General features: G+C 37.0%; 1 protein-coding gene across 1 annotated transcript in view; it reads right to left on the bottom strand.

Moving 5' to 3' along the window:
- Positions 1–12,565, bottom strand: part of GRID2 (glutamate ionotropic receptor delta type subunit 2) — a 1,435,943-nt gene that overhangs the window by 247,538 nt on the left and 1,175,840 nt on the right. Inside the window, exon 13 of the mRNA XM_053608318.1 lies at positions 10,732–10,927. Within this exon, the coding sequence (XP_053464293.1) occupies positions 10,732–10,927 (196 nt within the window). The remainder of the gene's footprint in view (positions 1–10,731; positions 10,928–12,565) is intronic.

Genomic DNA, 12,565 nt, shown 5'->3' with positions numbered 1-12,565 from the left:
ATGAGTGTGGTATGTTTTTCCATTTGTTAACATCTTCAGCTATTTATTTTCTTAAATTTTCATAGTTCTCTTTGTAGAGATCTTTCACGTCCTTTGTTAGGTATACTCCCAAATATTGCATCTTTTTTGGCACTACTGTGAGGACTTGATTTTCAGTTTTAAACTCATTATTCCTCCTTATCAGTAGACTTGTTAGGAAATAACAATAGTTCTCTACTTCTTTTATTACATTTTCTTTTTTAGGATGTCACAATTTTAAGTTAATGTTAGGAAATACTGAACAATAAAGCTTTTTAGTTACAAAAAAGGTCTCATAGGACCATCTTATGAGACAGATTTATGGCTCTCCTTGTACTATTTATTGATGGTTTCCATCTATTATCTTATTTAATTTTGAAAGAAACCATGTGAGGTAAGAATTCTTATCCTTATGATGATAATCCCAAGTCTAAGAAATTTAAAGTAACTAGTCATTTCTATCATTATATATGTAAAAGAAGAGTCAGATTCAAACTTAGGGTGACATGCTTACAAAGCCAAGGCAGACACTGAGAGGCCAAGTGATTTGCCTGAAGCTATACAGTGAAGAAATGGAAGGACCGGGACTGACAATTAGAGAGTTTATCTCTTTGACCCCAGAGTTTTTCCACTCTTCATAACAGATTTTTTAAAAAGGAATGAATTTGACAGTAGCATAAGAAATAGTAACTCACATTCAAAAGTCATAGAATAGTATGTAAAGAAACAGCAGCAGCAGCAGCAGCACATCTTAAATAATAATTCACTAAGTTGCTCAGCATATACTGCTGAATTATCAACAGCTCGCCTAGTCGAAAACACCTTTATTTTGTAGATTCTTACATTGGAATTTTCTCCATATGTAAAATTAGTTTCTGCACTTATACAAGTGGTAAATTAAATTCCACATGGTTAAAAGACATAAAGGTAAAAAGTTAAAAAAAATAAAACACCCAGAAAATAGAGGAGACTATATCCCTGAGGAAACGAAGAGGTTTTAACCAACAATACCTAGAAGATATATATGTATTTTTGACACATCGGTGACTACTTATAGCTTCTCTGTGGGAAATGATATTCTATAGCTTAATGATTTATGTATTATTTTGGAAAATTAAGATGTAGGATGCTTACCAGTTTGTATTAACACAAATAATGTATGTGATATGCTGTGGGTTTGTGCCTGTGTAAAAACATATCAATGAAATATAACCTTGTTTACAAGTCCACCTTGGAAAGTTACAAGAGTCTCTTTCCATACTTTTACCCATTCCCCATACAGCAGGTCTGTAGTAACCCTCTTGAAAAGTAAAATGGAGGAGGCGGAGCAAGATGGCAGCCGAGTAACAGCTTCCTTGCATCTGGGCACCGTGAGTCTGGGGAGATAGGACTCCAGGGGTCTCTGGCTGGTGGGAACTGCCTATCACCACTCCTATGAGGATACAGGGAGTCAGGGAGAGACTTCTGGACCCCAAGAGGAGGACTAAATCCGTGGAAAACCGGCAAGTGGTCGCGTGTGTTCAATCCGTCTAAACCCGCCCACAACTGTAAGTTCAGTAGCAGCGAGACTGCAAACCAGAAAGGCCTTACCTGTGAACTGTTTTGATGTCCTTGGACTTGGCACTGAGTTGAACTGCCTTGGGGAAGGCCTGAGCGGGAGTGCGAGAACTTTGGCTGTTGTCTAGGGCCCCAGTCTGAGCCGCTGAGCCAGACGGAGCTAATAGTGTTTGGCGGTGGGTCACACGGATCCATTGTCAGCGATCTGCCCCGGCAAGCTCCGCCCTCAGGGTCGCAGAGCTAGAAAGGGGTGGGAGCTGGTAACCCAGCAACCAAGTAGCCTAAGGGTGGGGTCTGAGCCGCCTTGCAGCCCTAACCCTCAGGGGCAGAGTGAGACTGGTTTTGGCACACTGAGTAAGTGGATAGCCACTTCAGCAGCGATTCTAGCAAGAAAGCTGGGAAAGCTTCTGCTCAACAAGTTTACAAGTTCGAAGTGCCTTTTAAGTAGGCTGAAGAGAGATTCAGGGTGTCTACCTGCTGGGGTTTGAGTAATCAGCAGCCTCCAGTCGTATCTGAACTGTGACTAACATCTCATACCCCAGAAGACCACGTGTTGTCCAGACAATATTCAATAACATATACAAACTGCTTTGTTTTTGGTTGTGTATTTCTTTCTTTCTTTTTTTGCTTGGTTGTTTTTTTTGTTTGTTTATTTTGACGTTGCTGATATTCTTTTGTTTTTTTAATTTCAATCTTTTCCACACAGATCCCTTTTTCTTTCTCAATTTTCCTAGTTTAATTATAATTTCCCATTGCTGCTTTTTTTAATAACTTCAACTTCATTTTTGCTAGTGTTTCTACCGATATAATTTGGTTTTTCACCCAATTTTATCCCTGTAAAGTTTTCTGTTTGCTTCTTTTGGTTTGATTTATAGCATTTTTGTCTTTCCTCTCTACTTGGTGGAGGTGGGGTACTGTGTCTGATCAGGTTAGCAAAGAGCTGCTGACCTCAAGGGAACCACGCAACTGGGCACCCCCAGAAGGTGGGGTTTTTTAAGGTTGTGTCAAAGTACCCTACTGTACACCTATATTGCCCTGTCTCCCTCTTTCTGTGCCTCTCTTCTTTTTGTCAATATTCCTTATACCCACCCCCTCTCCTTTTTCTATCTTTCTTTTTTTCTTATCACTCGGTCCTCCTTTCTTTCATCCCCTTTTTTTTTGCTCTTAAACCTTCTCACCCTTCTGGTCCTGTAACCTTTAGTCCACAGGCACAAGAACTTAAAGAGCAAGAGGAAGTGAAAGGAAAATTAGGGCAAGCAAACAGATAAAAGAAATCACTCATGAGGAAGAATCAGCAGAAAACTCCAGGCAACATGAAGAACCAGTCTAGAACAACCCCACCAAGGGACCATGAGGTAGCTACTGCAGATGATTCCACCAGTATAGAAATGTTAGGAATGACAGAAAGGGAATTTAGAATACACATGTTGAAAACAATGAAAGAAATGATGGAAACAATGAAGGAAATTGCTAATAAAGTGGAAAATAACCAAAAGGAAATCCAAAAACAGAATCAAATAAGAGATGAACGATATGAAGAATATAAAAAGGATATAGCAGAGCTGAAGGAACTGAAACAGTCAATTAGGGAACTTAAAGATGCAATGGAAAGTATCAGCAACAGGTTAGACCATGCAGAAGAAAGAATTTCAGAGGTAGAAGACAAAGTTCTTGAGATAACTCAGACAGTAAAAGAGGCAGAAAAGAAGAGAGAGAAAGCAGAACGTTCACTGTCAGAATTATGGGACTTTATGAAGCGTTCCAACATACGAGTTATAGGAATTCCAGAAGGGGAAGAAGAATGCCCCAGAGGAATGGAAGCCATACTAGAGAATATTATAAAAGAAAATTTCCCAAACATCACCAAAGATTCTGACACACTGCTTTCAGAGGGATATCGGACCCCGGGTCGCCTCAACTCTAACCGAGCTTCTCCAAGACACATTGTGATGAACCTGTCCAAAGTCAAGACAAAAGAAAAGATTCTGCAAGCTGCCAGGAGTAAGCGCCAGTTGACCTACAGGGGCAAATCCATCAGAGTTACCACAGACTTCTCTAATGAAACTTTCCAAGCAAGAAGACAATGGTCATCTACCTTTAATCTACTTAAACGGAACAATTTTCAGCCCAGAATTCTGTACCCTGCTAAGCTAAGCTTCAAAATTGACGGAGAAATCAAATCATTTACGGATATACAAACATTGAGGAAATTCGCCACAACAAGACCAGCTCTACAGGAAATACTTCAACCTGTTCTGCACACTGACCACCACAATGGATCAGCAGCAAAGTAAGAACTCAGAAACCAAAGGACAGAACCTAACCTCCACACTGATGCAAAAGATAAAACTAAGCAATGGACTCTCACCAAATAAGACGAATAGAATACTACCACACTTATCCATTATCTCAATAAATGTTAATGGCTTGAATTCCCCACTGAAGAGACATAGATTGGCTGACTGGATTAAAAAACACAAGCCATCCATTTGCTGTCTGCAAGAAACACACCTGGCTTCAAAAGACAAATTAAAGCTCCGAGTCAAGGGTTGGAAGACAATTTTTCAGGCAAATGGAATTCAGAAGAAAAGAGGAGTTGCAATCTTATTTTCAGATACATGTGGATTTAAAGCAACTAAAGTCAAAAAAGACAAAGATGGTCACTTTATATTGGTCAAGGGAAAACTACAACAAGAAGACATTTCAATTCTAAATATTTATGCACCCAATTTAAATGCTCCCAGATTCTTGAAGCAGACCTTACTCAGTCTGAGCAATATGATATCTGATAATACCATCATAACAGGGGACTTTAACACACCTCTTACAGAGCTGGACAGATCCTCTAAACAGAAATTAAACAAAGATGTAAGAGATTTAAATGAGACCCTAGAACAACTATGCTTGATAGACGTATATAGAACACTCCACCCCAAAGATAAAGAATATACATTCTTCTCATCACCCCATGGAACATTCTCCAAAATTGATCATATCCTGGGACACAAAACAAATATCAACAGAATCAAAAGAATTGAAATTTTACCTTGTATCTTTTCAGACCATAAGGCACTAAAGATGGAACTCAACTCTAACAAAAATGCTCAACCCCACCCAAAGGCATGGAAATTAAACAATCTTCTGTTGAATAACAGATGGGTGAAGGAAGAAATAAAACAGGAAATCATTAACTTCCTTGAGCATAACAACAATGAAGACACAAGCTACCAAAACCTGTGGGATACTGCAAAAGCAGTTTTGAGAGGAAAATTCATCGCTTTAGATGCCTACATTCGAAAAACAGAAAGAGAGCACATCAACAATCTCACAAGAGATCTTATGGAATTGGAAAAAGAAGAACAATCTAAGCCTAAACCCAGTAGAAGAAAAGAAATATCCAAAATCAAATCAGAGATCAATGAAATTGAAAACAAAAGAATCATTCAGAAAATTAATGAAACAAGGAGTTGGTTTTTTGAAAAAATAAATAAAATAGATAAACCATTGGCCAGACTAACTAGAAATAGAAAAGTAAAATCTCTAATAGCCTCAATCAGAAACGATAAAGGGGAAATAACAACTGATCCCACAGAGATACAAGAGATCATCTCTGAATACTACCAGAAACTCTATGCCCAGAAATTTGACAATGTGAAGGAAATGGATCAATATTTGGAATCACACCCTCTCCCTAGACTTAGCCAGGAAGAAATAGACCTCCTGAACAGACCAATTTCAAGCACTGAGATCAAAGAAACAATAAAAAAGCTTCCAACTAAAAAATGCCCTGGTCCAGATGGCTTCACTCCAGAATTCTATCAAACCTTCAAGGAAGAGCTTATTCCTGTACTGCAGAAATTATTCCAAAAAATTGAGGAAGAAGGAATCTTCCCCAACACATTCTATGAAGCAAACATCACCCTGATACCAAAACCAGGAAAAGACCCAAGCAAAAAGGAGAACTTCAGACCAATCTCACTCATGAATATAGATGCAAAAATTCTCAACAAAATCCTAGCCAATAGATTACAGCTTATCATCAAAAAAGTCATTCATCATGATCAAGTAGGCTTCATCCCAGGGATGCAAGGCTGGTTTAACATACGCAAGTCCATAAACGTTATCCACCATATTAACAGAGGCAAAAATAAAGATCACATGATCCTCTCAATAGATGCAGAAAAAGCATTTGATAAAATCCAGCATCCTTTTCTAATTAGAACACTGAAGAGTATAGGCATAGGTGGCACATTTCTAAAACTGATTGAAGCTATCTATGACAAACCCACAGCCAATATTTTACTGAATGGAGTAAAACTGAAAGCTTTTCCTCTTAGAACTGGAACCAGACAAGGTTGTCCTCTGTCACCGTTACTATTCAACATAGTGCTGGAAGTTCTAGCCAATACAATTAGGCAAGACAAGGAAATAAAGGGAATCCAAATTGGAGCAGAGGAGGTCAAACTCTCCCTCTTTGCTGACGACATGATCTTATACTTAGAGAACCCCAAAGAGTCAACCACAAGACTTCTAGAAGTCATCAGAAAATACAGTAATGTTTCAGGATATAAAATCAATGTCCACAAGTCAGAAGCCTTTGTATACACCAATAACAGTCAAGATGAGAAGCTAATTAAGGACACAACTCCCTTCACCATAGTTTCAAAGAAAATGAAATACCTAGGAATATACCTAACGAAGGAGGTGAAGGACCTCTATAAAGAAAACTATGAACTCCTCAGAAAGGAAATAGCAGAGGATATTAACAAATGGAAGAACATACCATGCTCATGGATGGGAAGAATCAACATTGTTAAAATGTCTATACTTCCCAAAGCAATCTACCTATTCAATGCCATTCCTATCAAAGTACCTACATCGTACTTTCAAGATTTGGAAAAAATGATTCTGCGTTTTGTATGGAACCGGAAAAAACCCCGTATAGCTAAGGCAGTTCTTAGTAACAAAAATAAAGCTGGGGGCATCAGCATACCAGATTTTAGTCTGTACTACAAAGCCATAGTGCTCAAGACAGCATGGTACTGGCACAAAAACAGAGACATAGACACTTGGAATCGAATTGAACACCAAGAAATGAAACTAACATCTTACAACCACCTAATCTTTGATAAACCAAACAAGAACTTACCTTGGGGGAAAGACTCCCTATTCAATAAATGGTGTTGGGAGAACTGGATGTCTACATGTAAAAGACTGAAACTGGACCCACACCTTTCTCCACTCACAAAAATTGATTCAAGATGGATAAAGGACTTAAATTTAAGGCATGAAACAATAAAAATCCTCCAAGAAAGCATAGGAAAAACACTGGAAGATATTGGCCTGGGGGAAGACTTCATGAAGAAGACTGCCATGACAATGGCAACAACAACAAAAATAAACAAATGGGACTTCATTAAACTGAAAAGCTTCTGTACAGCTAAGGAGACAATAACCAAAGCAAAGAGACAACCTACACAATGGGAAAGGATATTTGCATATTTTCAATCAGACAAAAGCTTGATAACCAGGATCTATAGAGAACTCAAATTAATCCACATGAAAAAAGCCAACAATCCCTTATATCAATGGGCAAGAGACATGAATAGAACTTTCTCTAAAGACGACAGACGAATGGCTAACAAACACATGAAAAAATGTTCATCATCTCTATATATTAGAGAAATGCAAATCAAAACAACCCTGAGATATCATCTAACCCCAGTGAGAATGGCCCACATCACAAAATCTCAAAACTGCAGATGCTGGCGTGGATGTGGAGAGAAGGGAACACTTTTACACTGCTGGTGGGACTGCAAACTAGTACAACCTTTCTGGAAGGAAGTATGGAGAAACCTCAAAGCACTCAACCTAGACCTCCCATTCGATCCTGCAATCCCATTACTGGGCATCTACCCAGAAGGAAAAAAATCCTTTTATCATAAGGACACTTGTACTAGACTGTTTATTGCAGCTCAATTTACCATTGCCAAAATGTGGAAACAGCCTAAATGCCCACCAACCCAGGAATGGATTAACAAGCTGTGGTATATGTATACCATGGAATACTATTCAGCCATTAAAAAAAATGGAGACTTTACATCCTTCGTGTTAACCTGGATGGAAGTGGAAGACATTATTCTTAGTAAAGCATCACAAAAATGGAGAAGCATGAATCCTATGTACTCAATCTTGATATGAGGACAATTAATGACAATTAAGGTTATGGGGGGGGAAGCAGAAAGAGGGATGGAGGGAGGAGGGTGGGGCCTTAGTGTGTGTCACATTTTATGGGGGCAAGACATGATTGCAGGAGGGACTTTGCCTAACAATTGCAATCAGTGTAACTGGCTTATTGTACCCTCAATGAATCCCCAACAATAAAAAAAAAAAAAAGAAAAGAAAAAAAAAAAAAAGAAAAGTAAAATGAACATGACATGCTCCTACATCAGTAGTGCTTTCTGCAATCCAAATAAAATTCAGTTCCTAACTGAAGCAAATAAGGTCCTCCATGATTTGATACCTGCATACTAGCCTCATTCCGTATTGTCTCATTCCATCTACTGCAGCCATATTGACTTTTTAAAAATATTTTAATTGTGCTAAAATACATGTAACACAAAATTTACCATCCTAAACCATTTTTAAGTGTACATTTCAGTAGTGTTAAACATGTTCACGTTGTTGTGCAACCATATCTTCCTTATTGGATGCCATGTTCATGCAAAACTAAAACCCTGTCCACGTTCAACGATAACTCCCTGTTTACAACTCCCCTCAGTTCCTGCCAACCAGTATTCTACTTTCTGTATTTTTGAATTTGACTACTCCGGATACCTTATCTAAGTAGAAATATTCAGTATTTATCTTTATCTCACTGGTTTATTTCACTTAGCGTGATGTCCTTGAAGTGAGTCTGTGTTGTAGCAGTGTCAGAATTTTCTTCTTTTTAAAGCTGAATAATTTTCCATTGTTATATGTAAACCACATTCTCTTTATTCATTCATTGTGAATAGACGCTTGCCTTGCTACCAGGCTCTTCACTATTAAAAACAGTGCTGCTCTGAACAAGAATATATAGATATCTCTTTTAAAAAGACCCTGATTTTAATTCTTTTGGACCAGTCATATTGATTTTCTTAATGAACGATCTGCCTATGCTATGGCTTGCCTCGATGCACTTCCACACTGTCTTCCTTCCACGCTGTCTTCTTTATGGCCAGCTCCTACATCAGGCAGATCATGGCTAATGCTTTCTCTCCTCAAGGAACCTTACCCTGATCACTGTATTTCAAGTAGACTCTCTTTAATTTCTATTCAGCATCCTATTTTTTATTTCATAGCATTTACCACAATTTAAATAATTTTGTTTCATATGTTTTATTTCCTTTTTCTGTCTTCCACACCAGACAGTACATTTTATGAAGCTAGTGACCATTTCTCTGTTGTTGAGTTTATCTCCGGTTTTTAGATCAGTGTTTGGTACCTACTGGTACTTACCAAATATTTAATGAGTAAATAAATTAATGAATAAGTGAATATGTGTATGTGTGTTGGTTTGTTTAAAATATTTTATTGGGAATATGTATGTCCATTGGGGAAAAAAGAAAATAAACTTTATCTTTAATGATACAATATAGGAAGAGGTTATAAGGCATGAGGAGATTTGGCTCCTAAAATGGAACAGAAATAGAAACTATGAGTCCCTATTTGTATTAATCATCAAGAAAGAAAATTTCTCTTTAACAGTGAGGATATAAAAGAAAAAAAATTACTCCTTCAAAAATCATCACTCTGAGCTTAAATTCATCCTCATTTTATGGGTTCCCAGTAAAGCAGAAAATGCCCCCCTGTTTCCCTTTTCTCCAACAACCATGCTCATTTGCTCACTGGATCCATCCCCAATCTCCCCTTCACTCCACTAACTGGGAACCACCATGTTGAACTTCCAGGAGCCAGCTATTCTCTTGAGAAAACCAAGAAAGAACATTTTAAGATCAATACCTAGGCTCTGGAAAGAAGAGAGTAATGTAATGAGGGCAAAGGAGTTAGAAGGCACTGTTAACATCTCAAAGATATTCACTTCCTTAAAGTCATCATTAGTGCTTGGCAAAAGGTTTATGCCAGCATTAATAGCTCTCAGAATATAGTATCAACATGCTAACTGCAGGAATTACTTGGCTGACTCTAGGGGTCATCGTAACAGCAGAAGCAGATAAAGGCAATCATGTGAAAAAGCAGAGAATAATGCTGGAACATATGGGAGAATAATTTTTATAGTCATCAGAACATTCTCCAGCATGGTAGAAACTCAGACTTATGGTCCAAATTACTCTGCTGTGGAAGGCCAGAGAGACAAAGTGTATGTCACCATCATTGTTGCCACTGACAGTCATTCATTCACTCCACAATTATTTATTGAATGCCCCAAATAGTGATTTTTCTCTAGGCTAGTCAATAAAGATAATTTTAAGCAAAAAAAAAAAAAAAAAAAAAAAGTAGTTCTCCCATAAAAGTTGATAGTGCCTACATTGCTTCTGTATATATATATCAAAATAAAAAATAGCTTTAAGTTTTTTATATAAAGGAAGAAAGTCTTTCTAATCCTTTTTTTGTATAATTCCTTCAAAAGGTGATTATAAAAAATATGATGTAAATAAAGATTTTCAAATTTAGAAATAGAAGCAGATATTTGTAGGAACATTGTTTGTTGACAATATTAACTTTTACTTTCAGATAGCTTCACACAGTCACAACTAAATATAAAGTTTTAATCTAAAAACAAACACAGTATAGAAAATACCCAGAGTCATTTAAAAGAATCACATATCCTGGATATTTGGAGTAAGATTTGTAAAAACCCCTTTAGTCTTATTATTTGTAAGTCCTTAACCCTTTTCTGAACAAAATACCAGTGTGTGTTTATTTTGGCCTTCCACTGGAAATTGATCTGTTAGACACACCACAGGGGACTCTGAGTTCTCTCGTCTGATGCAATGAGTCCTCATAAAACTCTTTTAAATCAAAAGGTCATATAATTTAACTGGAAACTCTGTGTCAGTGTTAAAGAAAAAAAAGAAATAAACAAATTTCAACTCAGCAATTCGTGGGAGACAAAAAGAGTAAAGGCTATTCAGGAAGAACCATGGCCAATACCTTTTGAATGCCTGCCTGAGACTCCAGAACGTTGTTTTCTGATCCATTGCTGCGGTTGATCATTCGCCACATCTGGGAATACATGCTGTCCCTCTCAAAAGGATTCAATCCCTTCATGCGAACATGTTCATAGACTGCGGAGTCCAGGACTGTGCCATAAGGGATGTCTGTTTGCTTGGAAAGGTCCTGGAGAGACCTTGATGATTGGGAGAGAAGACAGGCATGAGAGACTAATAAATATTTTCAAATGGAAATGAAGCTAAAGAAAGAAAAGGGCAATATATGTGAAGACTGAAATCAAATTGCTTTTCTATTTTGTTGTTTCTTAATACAATGATCTAACACATAAGAAAAACCGCTATTGGGTTATATGACACTTATATCAATTATGAGAAGACAATATTACAATTGAAGGAAAGGAAAAATTTTCTAGTGATAATGCAAAGGTTTTTTTTTTTTGTTTGTTGTTTGTTTTTGGTAAACCTTGACTAGGAAAATAAGTCTAGCAATCTCATCAAAGCAAAGACAAATTAAATTAGGTAGCTAGATAATCTCATAATAATGTAGTAATTCAAAAAATTTTCAATATGTTGTAAGCATTACACCTATATTTCTTTGGATGGCAAGGCTTAAATATTTTTAATAAGTAACTATAATTTACATAAATGACATGCTTAAGGTCTAAGGTATACTTAAATACTAGTATTTATGAAAGTAATTATTTTCAAGTAGTTACTATATACATGCCGGGTAATTGACATGTATTTGACCACAGAATGCCTCACATTTAGAATTATTTGACCCATGTTATAGATGTGAAAACTTAGGTTGAGAGAGTAATTGATTTGCCAATTGATTGATCAATATGGCAAAGTCAGTGAGTGGTAGAGCTAGGGTTCAGATGTGGATTGGTTTGCCCAAAGGCCATAATGTTTCCACTGAAAGAAGCTGACTCTTTTTTCTGTATTTCTTTTACTATATTTGCTCTAGTTGGAGTGTGTGTGTGTGTGTGTGTGTGTGTGTGTGTGTGTGTCAGAGAAAGAAAGAGAGAGAGAGGATCTGACTGTACTCAAGTAGAATAAATTTCATACTTCTGGAAAGCTGGACATGTTTTCAGCTTTCTCTTTTTCAGACTAACACCCAAGCATTTTCAAATCAATTTTTGAGTTACAGACAGTATCTTTTTGTCCTAGGTTATCCATGTCTAAATTTGTGGCAGATTTCCAGAAATTTGAGTTTCTGAGTCATTCTATACTTTCTAACTTAAAGAACCGACTATTATTCCACTGGAACTTGTTGAATTTGTGTAGGTGCCCATCTCTGATGATGGACATTTAAGAAAAAATACTGTATATTTAGCATATTGTTCTAAATCAGATGCTGGAACACTTATAACTTAACTACAATAACTTCTGCGAATGGGAGCAGATGCTTTGAAATACTGTACCATATTTTGAACAAGAATGAATGCTCACAGCACTCTATAACCATAAGCCATGAATCTCACATAACATCTACCTCTGACCTTTTAGTCTGTTTCTAGATGGAGTTTGCTAATGAGTCCCTGAGGATCTTTACAACCAACACTAGCATTGGGTAAAGGTACTGGGAATATTCTTGCAGTTTACCAGTCTCCATCATATGCAAAATTATGTTGCAAACAATACATTATGGGCCATGTTTGTTAGAGAAGTATTCGTGCCAATTTCTAGTGGTAACTTGCAGCAAAATGTAACCTTTAGTTTTTTGAGCTTTTTGTTGTTGATTTATATTATTTACTCCATGGAAACTACCGGGATAATTCTTTTTTTTTTTTTTTCCTCTACACATCTGC

Source organism: Nycticebus coucang, chromosome 1, assembly GCF_027406575.1.
Source record: "Nycticebus coucang isolate mNycCou1 chromosome 1, mNycCou1.pri, whole genome shotgun sequence".
In the NCBI taxonomy this organism is placed as follows: Eukaryota; Metazoa; Chordata; class Mammalia; order Primates; family Lorisidae; genus Nycticebus; species Nycticebus coucang.
Note: the sequence above shows the minus strand (reverse complement) of the source record. Positions and strands in the feature narration are given on the sequence as shown.